The 18326-nt window shown below is 45.8% G+C and overlaps 1 protein-coding gene across 2 annotated transcripts in view; it reads right to left on the bottom strand.

Annotated features, from left to right (window-relative positions):
* Window positions 1-352: 352 nt before the first annotated feature.
* The window catches only part of zc3h3 (zinc finger CCCH-type containing 3), a 419425-nt gene continuing 401451 nt past the window's right edge, over window positions 353-18326 (bottom strand). For both annotated transcript variants that reach the window (XM_072468220.1, XM_072468221.1), the window contains exon 12: window positions 353-3148. In XM_072468220.1, coding sequence (XP_072324321.1) covers window positions 3117-3148 — 32 coding nt within the window. In that variant the 3' untranslated portion in view covers window positions 353-3116. The remainder of the gene's footprint in view (window positions 3149-18326) is intronic.

Raw genomic sequence — 18326 nt, 5'->3', positions numbered from 1 at the left:
AGTCCTATCAATTTACAAACTCCTGATTTAATCTAATTTGCGATGGGAAGATTAGCTATTGCGTTTGCCTATATAATGATGGTGATGTACACTTCAAAAATAATTCAGTCGTTGTAAGGTGCTTTGGGACAGTCGGGAGGATGTACTAGATAAATACATGTTTTTTCTTTCATTATGACTTGCATTTGTTAATAATTAAAGCTTTGTTGACCTCTGATTCATTATAATTCTCTACTGTCTGGCTCAGAAATGCATCTCTGTAGTTTTACAAAACTAGAACAGATTTTGCAGGAACTCCACCGAATAGTTGATTTTGAAAGCATGTTTGATCTTTGGAAAACAAAAGGCTCGATCATCAGCAAAATTCATTTATAAACAACCAGAAAAAAATATAACATATTTAACAAGTATGAAACAGAAATTAATTCTCTAGGAAACAATATGCAGTCAATGAAAAACAAAGAGCATTCATATGATGAACTTTCATAATAATGTTATGCATTTTTCTATATGGTGTCAAAGGGAATATCACTACACTGTTTTTGCTTCTCCACACCAACTGTTCCTCTTCCCTAAACAGTAATAAGCATTTAACCAAGCTTATATTGTCAGATGTGGGGGCCTGTGGTTCACAACACATCACAGCTTAGTCCAATGTATGCAGAGATCTAGGAGCCTGCGCAAAAAGCCTATCCCGGCTTGCGATTTAAAATCAACTTCGGCCCCATAATATGGCTAAACTGCCTGAGCCTGCTGGGCTGTAGGTGCATAGCACTTACTTAGAATGGTGCTAAAAAGTGCAGGTTCCATTAATTTCCTATGCATTTTTTATACATGTACATTTTTAAAAAACTCCCCTTCTGCCTCTTTCTCCCGCCATTGAGAATTGCTCCAGACAGCAATTCATTTACAATAGATCTGTAACACCATAAAATCACTTGAATGAACTGACATTGTAATCCAATAAAGTCAGCTTATTTAGTAGCTCCATGATGTAGGTGCTTTTGAACCCGGTATAGGCACAATCAGTAACTCAGTATGGAGGTACTGAAATTTCTTAAGTATCAAAATCTTTAGTGTGCAGTTCTTGCAGAGTGCAAAATAAAATATATTAAATGCAAATTATTCCTCTTAATAGATACTATAACCCATTTCTATCCTAACATACACATACAAAGCTGATGTGCTAATGCCTGTAAAACAATTCTATTTTTGCTCCTCGAGGTATTATTCTTTGTAAGCTTCCCTTGTTCTCTATTTTCTGTTTTCTTTTTTGTCAACCTGGCCGCTAAGATGACAGGTAGTAATGTCTGCACTGGCTTGCTAAACACTTGGTGTGAACAGTTGCCAAAGGTGCCAAGTATTACCCAGCTGAGACAACCCTGCAAATTTTCCATTCCCCTTTGCTCTGCCACGTCACAGATTCCGAGCACATTGTTGCTGAACAGATTGGGATTTGAATTCAATCCTAATCCATGGCATCGAGCAGCAATATTTTGAAATCTTGTCCATTCTAATATATTGGATATGAAGGCAGTGCATAATCTCAGTCTTAAAAATATAGACTGTTGACAGATCCTGGTTACAAAGAAAGATTGAAAATTGTTAACCTTCATAGACACCGCTACGTTTAAACAAAATGCACTCTTCATCAACTATCACCATTTCCATAATTAAAAACTCAACACGGAGATGAAATAATGTATCTAAGCAGCTCGATGGTTGCTAGTTCACAGTTACAAATTAGATTCAATGGTAGCTAGAAATGGCTTGGATTGGGTCTAATTTTTTTGTGTGGCAAATTTAGAATTCATTTAGGTATATGGATTCTACTACTGGAGATCGAAACAGTTTTTCGCCTTATCATTCAATATAAATACCAAGAAATCCCGGGCGGGATTCTGCAACCCCCCCACCGGGTCGGAAAATCGCCACGGGGCGGCGTGAATCCTGCCCCCGCCGGGTGCCGAATTCTCCGGCGTTGGGGATTTGGCGGGGCGGGAATCACGCCGTGCCGGTTGGCGGCCGCTGGTGGCGATCTCCGGCCCACGATGGGCCGAGTGGCCGCCCGTTTACGATCGGTCCCGCCGGTGTCAATTAAAACAGGTACTTACCGGCAGGACCTAGCTCTGCGGGTGACCTCCGGGGTCCTCGGGGGGGGCGCGGGGGGATCTGGCCCCAGGGAGATGCCCCCACGTTGGCCTGGCCTGCAATTGGAGCCCACCGATCCGTGGGTGGGCCTGTGCCGTGGGGGCACTCTATTCCTCTGCGTCGGCGGGTGTAACGGTCCGCGATGGCCGGCGCGGAGAATAACCTCCCTGCGCATGCGCTGGGATGACGCCTGCACACGCTGGCTCTCCCGCGCATGCGCCAACTTGCGCCGGCCGGCGGAGGCCCTTCGGCGTCGGTTGGCGTGGCGCCAAGCCCCTTCCGCGCCGGCCGGCACAAACCACTCCGGCACCGGCCTAGCCCCTGAAGGTGCAGAGGATTCCGCTCCTTCGCGCCGGAGTTGCCCGCCCCACCGGTTCGCGGAGAATCCCGCCCCCTCAAGTCAGGTTATGGGTTACATGTGGAGTAAAGCTCCCACCATACACAAGCATACTTAGGTAAGGCAAAGTTCCCAGTACTGCACACCAGACAAAATAACAGGAATCAAACTCTACCATATTTAATAAAACTGGAGGCAGCTGAGTTTAAAAAAAAAAAACTGAGAATCTACAACGTTATAAAGACCACAATTTATAAATGTTGCTCCACGGTTGTGGGACAGAAAAATAACCCCAAAACATACTCCATGGCTCGGAAACTGAACAGCCAATTCATAACAGAATCGTTGCTCAAATACAATGACTTTCATTCCACTTGAATGGGAGGTGGAAATGATGAGTAAACAGTGCTACATTTGTAACGGAGATGTTCCTGAAGGTTTTCTTGCAAGCCCACAATCTGGGTCACGTACAAGAGAAAAAACACACATAAAATGCTTGTGCAAAACAATAGTAGGAATTGTATCATCCACTAGTCATTTTAAGGTAAATAAATTGTATCGAGCAAGTCCCCTTTCTGTTTCCCAGCTACTTGGTGGATGTTGATACAGTTTTGCCTTCAGAAGTTGATCACAATCTGGGCTTGATCTGAATTGGTTTCCCTGCAAGAGAAAAGGAAGGTGGTTAATAGCAGTCTTCATTCACCTGAGGAAGGTGCTGCACTCTGAAAGCTAGTGATTCGAAACAAATCTGTTGGACTTTAACCCGGTGTTGTCCCAATCCAACGCTGGCATCCCCACATAATAGCAACCTGGGACCCTGGAGCTGTGAAGCAACTGTGCTAGCCAGTAGGCTTTATTTCTACCGGGATAAAACTGTAAATTGGGAAGTTCTGGCCACCTTATTATAAAAAGGATATAGAGGAACTGGAGAGTGTGCAGAGAACATTTACAAAGATGATACCAGAAGAGTGCAGTGATATGAACTGGGAAATAATTGACAGGTTGGGTCTCTTCTCTTGAAAAATGGCTGAGGGGTGACCCAAGAGAGGACTTTCAAATTATGAAAGGTTTCAATAGAGTGGATACTATTTTCCCCTTGTGGGGAAAAGCATAACCAGAGACCATCATATCGTCACCAAGAAATCCAAAAGGGAATACAGAAGAAACGTCTTTACCCACAGAGTGGTGACAATGTGGAAGGTGATACTATAGAGAGTGGTTGAAGTGAATACAAAGGTGTATTTAAAGCAAGCATATAAATCAAGCCTATGATGGAGCAAGGAATACAGCATACAATGATAAATTTAGATGAGGAAAGAGGAGATTCAAGTTGACTATAAGTGCCGCCTTAGACTGGTTGGGCTGAAAGCCGTTTCTGTGATATATATGCAATGCCGACTTTCCCCTTCATTTTGTAGATGATTTGGAGAGCAAACTGATGCGGCAGTAATTCATCGGATTGAATTTGGCCTGCTGCACAAGAATAGCTTGTCTAAGGGCATGCTAGTTCGGGAGTGCAATTCTCCTGTCTTGCTGCCAAGATGCCACAGCCTATGCTGAATCTAATGCCATCAGCCATTTCTTGATTTCACATGTAGTGAATCAAATTGACTGAAGACTGGCATCTATGATGGTGGGGACCTCAGATGGAGAAAGAGATAGATCATCCACTTGGCACTTCTGGCTGAAAATGGTTGAAAATGCTTCAGCTTTGTCTTTTACGATGACATGCTGGGCTTCCCATCATTGAGGAAAGGATATTTTTGGAGCCGCTTCCTCCATTTAGTTGTTTGATTGTCTACCAACATCCATTACTGGATGTGGGAGGATTGCAGAGCTTTGATCCGATCCAGTGGTTATGGGATGGTTTAGCCTGGTCTGTAACATGCTGATGCTGCTGTTTAGCATGCCTGCAAGCCCTGTACTGCCGCTCCACAAGAATGGAATTTCACTTTTGGATAGGCCTGAAACTGCTCTTGGGATCCTCCGCTAAACTTATCATACAATTGGTCCCTGGTTTGATGGCAAAGGTAGAATGAGGGAAATGCCGAGCAGTGAGGTCACAGATTGAGGTTGAATACAATTCTGCTGCTGCTAATTGCCCACAGAGCATCGGATACCAGTTTTAAGCAGCTGAATCCATTTTATTCTGAAGCTATCCCATTTAGCATGCTGCTAGTGGCACATAACATGATGGAGGGTGTCCTCGATGGACCTCATCTCTATAAAGACTTGCAGTGGTCACTCCTGGAAATATGGTCATGGATAGATGCACCTGCAAAAGATAAACTAGTGAGGACAAGGTCAATTGCCACAAAAAACTCCCAAGACTGCATAACAAGTCAGTATCAAGTTGATAGCGTTGGGGTGATGGTAGGGTGGCATGTTTCAATAAAGGGAGCCAATTTAAGTTCACAGTTTCCCACTGGAAGGAGACTGGGGGAACTCCTGTTGTTGTAGGACACTAGAGCCCGAATGTTTGCAAAGTTGGAATGGTTCCGCGCCTTAGACAAATAATGCCAGGGCCCCAATTCTGGAAGTTCCACCCCCAAACCCAGCACCCATCATTTCAGCTTTTTTGGGGGGGGCAAGGTAGCAGAATTGAGGCAGGATGTATTTCACATTCATGATTCAAGCAGCTGCATTCAAAGAGATACAATTTTGCTCATACAGGCTTGTGGAACACAAACTCATGAAGCTGTATAAATTTCTCCCAGACTCATTTGGAGAGGGCAGGCACCCTGTTGGGAGAAGTCAGGTACCCTTTTGGAAGAAGTCAAGTACCACTTTGGGATTGTTAACAGTGGACGTGACTGTGTAAAATGTGGATAAGGCCTGTGGAACTGTCAAGTCATATTGGACGGCACAGTAGCACAGTGGTTAGCACTGTTGCTTCACAGCATCAGGGTCCCAGGTTCGATTCCAGCGTGGGTCATCGTCTGTCCGGAGTCTGTATGTTCTCCCCGTGTCTGCGTGGGTTTCCTCCAGGTGCTCCGGTTTCCTCCCACAAGTCCCAAAAGACGTGCTTGTTCGGTGAATTGGACATACTGAATTCTCCCTCTGTGTACCCGAACAGGCGCCGGAGTGTAGCGGCTAGGGGATTTTAACAGTAACTTCATTGCAATGTTGATGTAAACCTACTTGTATTAATAATAAAGATAATTATTTGAATCACCTGGCCGTTGAATTTTGGAAAAGAAAAGCCCCCTATTGTTTGTCAACGATGGGGGGTAGGACCAGTAAGTCTGCGGATGACACAAAGATTGGTCGGGTGGTTAACAGTGAGGTTGAGTTTTTGGGTTACAGGAAGATATAGACGGGATGGTCAAATGGGCAGATAAGTGGCAGATGGAAGAAGCCTAGGACCCACAAGTTTGCTGCAGAGGTGGGGGAACATGAGAGGGCTGGCCCTTCCAAACCGTGAACTCTACTCCTGGGCAGCCACCGCAGAGTGTATGAGTGTGGGTCAAGGAGCTGGGAGCGGAACGGTAAGAATGGAGGAGAGCTCCTGTACGGGATCGTCCGCTGGGCACTGGTCACGGCCCCACTCCCATTCCCCCCAACATACTCAAGAAATCCAGTGATGATGGCCACGCTGAGAATGTGGAATCATTTCAGACTGGTAGCAATGTCTACCATGGCCCCCATCTGCAAGAACCATAAATTCACCCCAGTGACAATAGACACCCTGTTTAAAAGGTGGAGACAGGATGAAGGGACACTGATGGACAAGCTCCAGCTCCCGAAAGGGAACGAGCTGCAATACATGCAATTAAGGAATGTTCTTCGCAAAGAGACAACGTTCCACCAGCTACTGAACACTCCCTACTGGATGGACTAGTAACCGTGGACGAACTAGGGGACAGTAACTGCGCTGACCTATTCGGACAGCTACTAGAGGAGGTATGGTCAGCATTGGACGAGACAAGGGAGAAATGGGAGGAAGAGCTCGGCATAGAGGTAGGGGGAGGACTCTGGAGCAAAGCCCTGCAAAGGGCGACCTCCACCTCCTCATGAGCAAGGCTAAGCCTAACACAGCTGAAAGCAGTGCACAGGGTGCACTTGACAAGAAGACGCATGAGCTGATTCTTACTGGAAGTGGAGGACAAATGTGAACGGTGCTAGGGAGGCCCGGTCAACCACACCCACATGTTCTGGACTTGTCCCCGACATGTAGGGTACTGGACTGCCTTCTTTGCGACCATGTCCAAGGTTCTGGGAGTCAGAGTGGAGCCGTGTCCACTAATGTCTTTGGGGTATCGGAACAGCCTGAACTCTTTGCGGGGATAGGGGCAGACGCCTTAGCCTTAGCCTCCCTGGTTGCCCACTGGAGACTCCTGCTCAGCTGGAGATAGGCATAAATAAAATTCTCCATTCGGGAATCGGAGGAAGGCTTCCACAATACGTGGCAGCAATTCACCAGTCTGTTCCAAGAATGGTTTGTTGTAACCAACAACCAATGAGAAAAGGGGGGGGGGGGGGCGCGGAGGAGGAGGTAAGGAGGCTGGGGAGGAGAAGGGGATACACCAACCAGGTTGTAGGGCAACAAGGCAGAGGAGCCAGGAGGGGACAAAGGAGTTGGATTTGTCACGTGTATGGAGGTATAGTGAAAAATATTGTTCTGCGTACAGTCCACAGATCATTCCATACATGAAAATACATAGGATAAAAGATAAATACACATAGGATACAAGATAAATACACAATGTAACTACATAGACACAGACATCGGGTGAAGCATAAGGATTGTAGTGCTACTCAGTAGAGAAGATGTGTAGGGAAATCAATTCAGTCCATAAGAGGGTAATTTAGGAGTCTGGTAACAGCGGGGCAAAACTGTCTTTGAATCTGTTAGTGCGTGTTCTCAGACTTTTCTATCTCTTGCCCAATGGAAGAGGTTGGAAGAGAGAATATCCCAGGTGGGAGGGGTCTTTGATTATGCTGCTCGCTTTCCCAAGGCAGTGGGAATGAATGGGAGGCGGTTTCACGTGATGGATTGGGTTTTGTTCACGACTCTGTAGTTCTTTTTACATGAGATAGATACATGGGTGTGACCACACCAAACATATTCCCAGGTGGCGCTAAATATGCCCCGGTATGTTTTAATACTAGGAGGTGACACATATAAAGTAAGTCCAACACGGAGGGGAGACCTGAAGCCAGGCCACCCGTTTCTATATTTAAATACGCTACCCCTATATACATACCTGTGTATACTCCTATAGTTGTGTATTTTTGTTTTTCTTTCTTTATTATTGTGTATATTATTAATATATATAACACACCCATTCTGCAGATATCTCTATACTACCTTACAATGTTCCTATAAATCAAAACCAATATAAAGACTTAATATATATATATATATATATATTTCTGCTCGACTGCTACCGAAGAGAGAGAGAGAGATGATGGTGGTTATATAGAGATTAGTTGTTTTGATTTGGGACTATGAATGCAAATGCTTTTATGAAAGATTGGTTACTTGATGGGATTTAAATGTATTGAATGGAGTTTTAGATTTTTGTTTCTTCCAGTGAAGTCTGTAATACATGCTTAGAACTTTATTTTATCTCAGCATGGCGTCAGTAGTCTGCATATGGTGGATACTGAGTGAGTTGGTATTGAGGATGTAAGGATAAAAGGGTGGCACAGTGGTAATCACTGCTGCCTCACAGTACCAGGGACCCAGGTTCAATTCCAATCTTGGATGACTGTCTGTGTTGAGTTTGCATATTCTCCCAATGTCTGTGTGGGTTTCCTCCTGATGTTCCGGTTTCCTTCCACAGTCCAAAGATATGCAGGTTAGGTGGACTGGCCATTCTAAATTGTCCCTTCGTGTCCACAGGTTAGGTGGAGTTATGGGGAAAGTGAGCCTAGGTCGCGGACAGAGGGTTGGGGTACTCGATGGGCCAAATGGCCTCCCTCTACACTGTGGGGATTCTATGATTATCAGAGAAGCAGGTGTATAAGAATATCAACCACAATGTCTGGGAAAAAATAGCACTTAGTTATGGCTGTTATATTTTCCTCAGCTGACACTCACTAATGAAGGGTAAAAGACAAACTTGCATTCATGTTAGCAGAACATCCCAATATACTTTACAGATAGTATATGCATCATTGTTGCCAATTAACAAACATGACAGCCAATTTACACAGCAAGAGTCCACAAACAGTAATAAAATAAACCATGTGTTTTAATGTTAGTTGAGGGATAAATATCAGCCAGCGAACTGGGAGAAATCCCCTACACTCTACAAATAATGTCATGGGCTCCTTTACATCCACCTCATAAGGGCAGATAGGTCCTTGGTTTAACTTCTCATCTGAAAGGCAGCAGCTCTAACAGGCTACACTCCTTTGATGCTGCAGAGATTTCAGCCTATGGCCGGGATCCTTGGAACCTGCATCGGGACGGAGAATCCCGGGGGAAGGCACGAAACCCGCTCCGCCGCCGGCTTCCTTATTCTCTGCCGTCGTTTTTCGGGCGCCGGCAGGATTCCCGCCAAGCTGATCGGGGGCCGATGACAGCGGCCCCCCCCGGCAATTCTCCTGGCCCCGATGGGCCGACAAGTTTTGCCCAGTCCCGCCGGTGTGTATTACTCACCTCACACACGGCGGGACCTGGCAGGTAAGTGTGCGGGGCCATCCTGGGGGGAGGGGGGGATCCGACCCCGGGGGGGGGGGGGCACACGGTGGCCTGGCCCGCGATTGGGGCCTAATGATCGGCGGGCGGGCTGGTTCCGTGGGGGCCTTCTTTCCTCCGCGCCAGGCCCCTGTAGGGCTTCGCCATATCGCCCGGGGGCCGGCGCGGAGAAGGGAACCCCCGCGCATGTGCTGGAATACGCTGGCCGTTACGTGCATGCGCGAATGCGCGCCGGCCCTTCGGCGCTGGCTGGAGCTGCTGGAACCACTCCGGCGTCAACCTAGCCCCCTAGAAAGTGGAGAATTCCTCACTTTTGGGGGCCGTTGAAGCCGGAGTGGTTGGCGCCGGTTTTCATGCCTGCGTGGGAACATAGCCCCTTATTGGAGAATCCTGTCCTATAGCTCTGGAAAGGGATTTAACCCATAAGCTTCTCAATCACAGGTGGCAGTGCCACCCCAGAACCATGACTGACCCTTCGATGAGAATGCAGCAGCTACCTGTTGAACTGTACTTCAGCGTAATTCAGTAGCTTCAAGAGAGGGAGAGAATGGAGAACCCAACAAAGCACTGCATGTAAAACACAACACACTCCAGTATACTTATAAGAACAGCCATTACCATTAAAAACATTTAATTTGACACAATGTTGGAATTTCCTTACATGGACTCATTGCTATCAGCGAGCTCAGCACAGCATTGAAGTGTCATAATTCTGTATTTGTAATTCCCTGCACTTCCACCAAGTAATAATAGAAATCTGTAACACAGATGTAGGGACTACGTCCAGCCACTGCCGGTAGGTCCCAGTGGCTGATAGCAATAAGTCCATGTAAGGAAATTCCAACATTGTGTCAAATTAAATGTTTTTAATGGTAATTGCTGTTCTTATAAGTATACTGGAGTGTGTTGTGTTTTACATGCAGTGCTTTGTTGGGTTCTCCATTCGCTCCCTCTCTTGAAGCTACTGAATTACGCTGAAGTACAGAAAAGAGAAAAAGAAATGTGGATGTAACGAGCTCTCAGGGACTGGAAATCGAGTCGGAACAATTCCTCAGAGGCTATGGGTGCTATCCTGGCAATGACAGTAAGGGTTTATGGAACACAAATTAAACTTGCTCCTTCAGCTGTGTACCAATTTACATCATCATGGATAGAATTTTGGAGAATGAGATGAAAGTAGTGTGAAAAGTTTATTCTATAACTAAATATACATTTTACAGAGAAACGTTGAGAAGGTGTAGTAACATGTTTATATGGACCTGTGATTTCCCGTGTGGAGTGGGCATAAGGGCATAGGGGTTTGGAGGTCCTGCAAGTAATTAATTTTATGTGGGAGCCTTGTGCCCACTAGACAAAGTATGTTGGGCGCTATTCTCCCCCCCCACGCCGGGTGGGAGAATCACCTAGGCACCGCGCGAATCGCGCCATGCCGCCCCGACCCCCGCACGCGATTCTCCCAACCCCCCGAAACCAGCGGTGCGCGATTCGCACCGGGCCGCTCGGAGAACCGGCGAGCAGCGATTCTCCGGCCGGGATGGGCCGAGCGGCCGCTACGACATGACAGGTTCCTGCCTGCGCCGTCCACCCCTGGTCGCTGCCGGTGGGAACTCTGCGGGAACGCTGAGGGGGCGGCCTGTGGCCGGGGGTGGGGGGGGGGGGGGGGTGTTCTGGCCCGCGATCGGGGCCCACCCATCGGCGGGCCGGCCTCTCCCCCCCCCCCCTCCCGCTCCGGGCCTACCTCCTTCCGCGCGTGGCCCCAGAACACCAGCTCCATGTTGGTGAGGGGCCGGCGTGCGTAAGACGTTCCCCATGCATGCGCAGGATGGCGCGGCCCAACTGCGCGTGCGCAGGATTGGGCTGCCCCAACTGCGCATGCGCTGGTTGGCACCGCACCCATTTGGCGCCGCGTAAGGACGCTGGAGCGGCGTGAACCGCTCCAGCGCCGTGCTGGCCCTCTGTGGGGGCCAGAATAGGTCGTGTCCGGGCCCTGTTTCAAGACGGCGCGAACACTTGACCTCAATATCGGCGAATCGCCCCCATTATATACAATTGCAATGCACTGTTCACCATTTAATCATTCAGCAACTAAATACTCTCTGTATTAGAGGGCGTTAAGTTAATACATGCTGTGAGGTTCCACCTGAGTTGCAGAGTGCATCATAAACAAGTAATTCTAAATTGAGTCCAATGGGAATCTGTAATCAAAGTATAGATAATTTGTGTTAAAGACATGGAACTTCAAATTCAGTGAGACCGTTCGGCTGGCAAAATGCGGTAGAGACTTTACGGTGGAAGATGCTTCGAACATTCCATTAATATGAAATAATACAGGGGAAGAATTAAATACCATCACCATCACTCAAGTAGTATTCAACAAACTAATGGGGCTAAAGTTAGATAAGTCCTCTGGCTCTGATGGCTTACATCCTAGGATCCTAAAAGAAATAGCTACAGTGATAGTGGATGCATTGGTGGTAATTTTCCAGAAGTTCTTGGATTCTGGAGAAGTAGCGGAAAGATTGAAAAACTCCCAATGTGACACTCCTAGTCAAAATGGGAGAGAGGCAAAAAGCAGGTCGATTAACCTAATATATATTGTTGGAAAAATGATGGAATCAATTTATTAAGGCAGTATTGGCAGCACATTTGGAAAATCATATTCTAATCAAGCAGAGTCATGAAAGGGAAATAGTGTCTGATTAATTTATTAGAGTTTTGAGGAAGTCTCAGCCAGAGTGTATAGAGGGGAACTAGTAGATGTGCTGTATTTAGACTTCCAGAAGGCGTTAGACAAGGCACCTCACAAAAGATTAAGCCCATGGTGTTGGAGATAGTATATTATCATGGATAGAGAATGGGCAGAAAACAGTCAGTGGGGATAAGAGGTTCTTTATCAGGTTGACAACCTGTAATCCAGTGGGGTTCTACAGGGATCAGTCTGGGACAGCAACAGTTTACAATCTGTATGAAGCAAATGTACTGTAACCAAATTTGTAATGACACAAAAACGGGTGGAAAGGCAAGTTGGCAGAGGGATACAGTTTGCAGAGAGATATTGATAGGTTAAGTAAGTGTGAAAACAGTTGGTAAATGGAGTATAATGTGGGAAAATGTGAAGTTGTTCATTTTGGAAGGGAGAAAAGAACAGTATTATTTAAATGGAAAAACTGTTCTAATTATAGTATACACAATGTGCCTTGCGTTCACTACCTTCAGTGTACAGGTTAGACTATGACTTAGATGACTATCTTTTCCTTAACTTCAACTAAATATTTCTAATTCTTGAGAGCTTGGGCATGGGCAACTGACCCTCCGGATAGCCTCAAAGGGTGAGAATATGATGAGTCTTAGTTAAATGTCACTCTTATTTATTAAAATAGACACGGAGCTGTATGGTAAAATATATATGCAATTTATTTAAAGAAAAAGGGTAATCCAAGTGTTTTGATAAATGATACAGTGTGACAGATACAAGATACGTGACGAGTTAGCCTGTGAACTCCTTAACTACATAATTGCTTAAGCCACAAACATTTCATACTTACAACGGCAAGTAGTCTCGGAATTCGATACTCAATTAAGAGCAGAATTCTACGAGTCGAGATAGCAGTTTACTCCGATAAACACCCAGTAATCTCCTCAACAGCTCTCCAAGCGAAACTCTAACTTTCGCAGCTTTTGCTTGAATATTTATATTGTTTATACACTCAGGAAGAGCTAGGGAGTTTGAGGGGAGTTTTAGCATAGCCCCTGCGAAAACAAGTTAACTCCCCACAGTTATTTCGAGACAAAGAACAGTCTCTCTCTTGGTTGGCAAGGCCTTAGTTTCAGGGAGGTCTAGCAGGGCACCTGCTCCTAAAGATACGAGGTTGATACCTCCAGTAGCTATCTCCAGAAAATCACCAGCCTCCCTTCTTGGCAGGGTCTCTTGCCAAGTAGTAGCCCCAATAGTGGCAAGGCCATTCTTACAAGTGATATCCTCCCTTAGTTGGCAGAGCTTATTTCCAGACAAGGCCATAAGACTTAATGAGTTCACTGCATCTGGACTCTTACAAAGATAATACATATTAAAAAACATTATTGCGATAAGTAATGGTTTACAATAGATAATGGACTTCATCAGTCATCAGTTTTTAATATACGGTTAAATACACGATTTAATATAAAATCAGCTCTGATCAGCTTTTAATAGAGTGAATATATGATTTAATATAAATTCAGTTCTGATCAGCCTTTAATATAGGTGGATACCGCCACAGTATATCGATGGGAAGAGGATAACGAGGGAAGAAGGGCCCATTAGGGACCAAGGGGGAATATGTGGGTGGAGCCAGAGGACATTGGTAGGGTGTTAAATTAATATTTCACATCTGTCTTCACCCAAGACAATGAGGAGGCAGATATGGAACTCGGGGAGAGAGACTGTGAGGTTATTGAGCAAGTTGTCATAGGGAGGGACAAGGTATTAGAGGTGTTGGCACGCCTAAAAGTGGAAAAATCCCCAGGTCCGGACGAATTGTGTCCCAGGTTGCTGTGGGACGTGAGGGAGGAGATCGCAGGGGCCCTGATCCAAAATTATAATTATTCTCTGGCTACGGGAGAGGTGCCAGAGGACTGGAGAATCGCGAATGTGGTCCCACTATTCAAGAAAGGCTGTAGGGATAAGCCAGGAAACTCAAGGCCAGTGAGTCTTACGTCAGTGGTGGGGAAACTATTGGAGAAAATTCTGAAGGAGAGAATCTATCTCCACTTGGAGAGGCAAGGTTTAATCAGGAAAGGTCAGCATGGCTTTGTCAGAGGGAGGTCATGCCCAACAAATTTGATTGAATATTTTAAGCATGTGCAGATGAGAGTAGTGCAGTTGATTAGTTTACATGGATTTCAGCAAAGCATTTGACAAGGTACCACATGGGAAACTTATAAAGAAGGCAAATGCAATGGGATACAGGGGAACTTGATAAGGCGGATTCAACGCTGGCTGAGCTGTACGAAACAGAGGGTGATGACAGACGGCTGCTTTAGTGACTGGAAGCCAGTGTCCAGTGGCGTCCAACAGAGATCTGTGCTGGGTCCCTTATTATTCGTCATTTATATAAATGACTGAGATGACTATGTGGGCGGTAGGATCAGAAAGTTTGCGGTTGACACAAAGCTAGGTTGGGTGGTTAACAGTGAGGCTGAGAGTCTTGGGTTACACAAAGATATAGACGGGATGGTCAAATGGGCAGAAAAATGGCAGATGGAATTTAATCCTGAAAAGTGTGAGGAGTTACACTTTGGAAGGATCGATTTGATAAGGAAATATTCAGTGAATGACACCACACTGGGAAGTCCTGACGAACAAAGGGACCTTGGCATGTTTGTAAATAGATCTCTGAAGGCAGAAGGGCAGGTTAATAGAGTGGTGGAAAAGGCATATGGTACACTTGCCTTTATCAATTGTGGCATAGATTACTAAAGCAAGGAAGTCATGTTGGAGTTGGACAGAACATTGGTGAGGCCACAACTGGAGTAATGTGTGCAGTACTGGTCACCACATTATAGGAAGGATGTGATTGCACTGGAGTGGGTGCAGAGGTGTTTCATCAGGATGTTACCTGGAATTAAACATTTTAGGGAGAGGTTGGATAAGCTTTGGTTGTTTTCGCTGGAGCAGAAAAAGAGTGAGGGGCGACCTGATCGAGGTGTACAAGATTATGAGGGCCTGGACAGGGTGGCTAGGGAACAGCTGTTCCCCTTAGTTGAAGTGTTGGTTACGAGGGTACACTAGTTCAAGAGGGTGGTGACGGTCTGGAACACACTGCCTGGGAGGACGGTGGAGACGGGTTGCCTCACATCCTTTTAAAAGTACCTGGATGAGCACTTGGCATGTCTTAACATTCGAGGATATGGGCCAATTGCTGGCAAATGGGATTAGGATTGGCAGATCAGGAGCTTTTCATGTGGCAGTGCAGACTTGTTGGGCCAAAGGGCTTTTTCTGCACTGTATTTTTGCACTGTAATTCAGATTCCCATTCAGATGGATTCAGGTTCCCATTCAGAAACTAATTTCCAGGGGATTGGAGTATATGAGTAGGGAAATCTTACTGCAACTATCCAAGGTACTGGTGAAACCTGGAATATTGAGAGCAGTTTTAGTCCCTTATTTGAGGAGAGTTATTATTTCATTGGAGGCGGTTCAGAGAAGGTTCACTAGGTTAACCCCCGGTATGGAGGGATTGTCTTATGAGCAAAGGTTAAACAGGTTGGGACTCTACTCATTGGAATTTGGTAGAATGAGAGGTGATCTCATTGAAACATATAGGATTCTGAAGGGGTAAATGCTGAGAGGATGTTTCCCCTCATGGAACAGTCTGGGACCAGAGGGCATAGTCTCAGAATAAAGGTGTCCAATTCAAGATTGAGATGGAGGAAGAATTTCTTCTCTCAGAGGGCATCTTTGGAACTCCCAGCCACAGAGAGCTGTGGGGGCAGGGTCCTTGTTTATATTTAAGGCTGAGATAGATTCTTAATCAGGAAGGGAATCAAGGGTTATGGGGAAAGGGAAACGGCAGGAAAGTGGGCAAAAGAAATGTCAGATCAGCCATGATCCTATTAAATGGTGGAGCAGGCTCGAGGGTCTGGACAGCCTATTTGTGTTCCCATTTCTTATGATCTTATAATGAAAATCTCAGCCTGCTGTGAAACCGTTACACCTTATAGGAAAAGACTCCTTAAAATACTTGTTGACCCTCTGATCTGATAACCTTTCCATCACCAAGATCACCTACTTCAATTTCCATATAATTATCCAGCTCTATTCCTGCACCAGCAGATCTGCTGCTCATACCCTCATCTGTACTGGTCATCTCCTTCAGACTTGACAAGCTGACCTCCCATTTTCCAGCCTCCACAAACTAACTCATCTGAAACCTTGCTGTCCATATATGAGCCTGCAGCTCGTCCCATTCACCTATCATTCCTGTGATCACTAGTTTATATCAGCAATACCTTGACTTTTAAAATTCTCATTCTCTTGTTCAAATCCTTTCATGGCCTCGCATGCGTACTTTTGTAATCTCCCCCAGTCCTACAACTCTGGTCTCTTGTGCAACCTCAGTTCCTCTATTGGCAGCTGTGCCTTCAGCCCTCGAAGCCCAAATTCTGGGAATTTCTCCCTAAACCTCTCCACCTCCCCCTCTCATCTTTTAGATGTTCTCTAAAACCTACTTCAGACCAAGATATTGACTCTGTGCTGGTTATATTCCTGAGTAGTGCACCAAGTCATTTGACTGCTTAGAAGTGATACCTAAATGCAGGTCATTGTCTCAGTCGGTGGAAAAAAATGCATCACTTCACAATTCTCTGGGTAGAATGTCATAGTCCCCAGCCCGGGGGGCTTTGTAGGTGGGTAAAATTCTGTGAATACATTTGCCACCCTCTACCCGCCCACAAATGCCTTGGCTATGATTTAACGTGCAACCTTGGATTACCCACACACCCGTGGGCCAATTGAGACTCTTAAATAGCCAGTTTAATGGGCACTTGAGGGACACTCGCCACCCAGTTGTTATTTTGCAGCCGGCTGGAAGAAGTTGGTGATAGGCAGGGAACCTGGCTGGTAAGCCTCCTTGGGTCTCTGATGGGAAAGGGGAGGTGGAGTGCTTCCTCTTTCCAAGTGTAGGTCAAGTGTACCCACCCACCACCTCCACACAAAGTGCTGGAAGGCCCATCTCAAATCTCGGAGTGTTAACTGGCAGCGGGGCAGCCCTGTGGAGCATGGGCAAGTTTTATGGCAATTTTGTCAGCGGCAGGGCAGAAAACTCTGACACCCATGAAATCCTGCCCTCTTTATTGCTGCAATTTCACTCGCTTGTCTGTATTATGAAATTTGTTACGATTCCTCTCATTGTTTGCTATATTTGAGTTTTTATCACCTGCAACATTGAAACCATGCTATTTACACCAAGTCCAATGACCAATGTACCTGATACTGACCCCAGAAAACAATACTGCATGCCTCCCTTCAGTCTAAACACAACCATTCACTATACTCTCTCTCCTCTGTCCCTTAGCCAATCATATATGCGTGCATCCACTGTCCCTTTAATTCCATGTCTATTATGTAGTATTTTGTCAAATCCCTTTTGAAAGTCCACCTGAGAAAGATTGGGCAGGATTCTCTGTCCCACTGCAACTGTTTCCTGGTACAGCGCGCCCCTGCAGGCAGCGGGTTCCTCCGTCCCAGCAGCCGGCCAATCGGGTTCCCCCATTGTGGGCACCCCCACGCCGTCGGGAAATCCGCGAGCATGGGTGCGATGCTGGCGAAACGGAGGATTCTACCAATGGAGAATCCAGCCCATTAACCCTCTTGGCACTTAATCAATGATTTATGTTAAACACAATTTGCTTTGAATAAATCCATATAATTTATTTGCCCAGAATTTTCCAAATGCTAATTAATTTTGTTCTTGGACTTTCCCCACCACTAATGTTTGCAACCCTCCCCATAATGATGGAGGTTGGTGATCTGCAGGTGCAAATAGGTATATGGAAATATGGGTCTGGATTTTCACCGAGTCTTGGAAACCCTTTAAACATGGCGGGTCGGTCTCGATAGTGGGATTCCTGACCCCATTCCTGGGCTGTCTGATTTTTGGGAGTGCGTTTAAAGGGTGCTAGCTGGTTCCTGTCACGAGACTGCATCCAGCACTACTAACCTGGCCAGCTCCATTGAGGAGATAGAAACGTTCTACTCCATTTTCATGGAGTGGGGCAGTTTTTTTTAAACAAAGAGTCATGGTTCATGGCCCCTCAGGAGTCGTGAACCCTAATGTGCATGTGGGGATCTTTTCAAAGGCAAGTTCAAAAGGTCCTCCTCATGCCTCCTATGCCAAGCTCTACCTTTCGATCCACCAACTACGGATCCTCACGCTTCCTATGCTAAGCTCTGGCACTTCCATGCCCATGAATCGACTATACACTGTATGGAACTAATAAATCCTATAGTGACAGTAGGATATGAAAAAAAAGCTTAAAATGTAATCAATTCATCACTTTTTACTTTGTTATAAAAAGTCTTTCCACTAGAAGGCAATAAGAATGTCAATCATCCACACCTTTTAAAGCATCAATAACAAAAACCACAAGCCCTTGAAATCACTTAACCTTCTGTAGGTAAATATTGTGACATTGACTGCAGAGATCAGT

The sequence above is a fragment of the Scyliorhinus torazame genome, chromosome 11, assembly GCF_047496885.1.
Source record: "Scyliorhinus torazame isolate Kashiwa2021f chromosome 11, sScyTor2.1, whole genome shotgun sequence".
NCBI lineage: Eukaryota > Metazoa > Chordata > Chondrichthyes > Carcharhiniformes > Scyliorhinidae > Scyliorhinus > Scyliorhinus torazame.
Note: the sequence above shows the minus strand (reverse complement) of the source record. Positions and strands in the feature narration are given on the sequence as shown.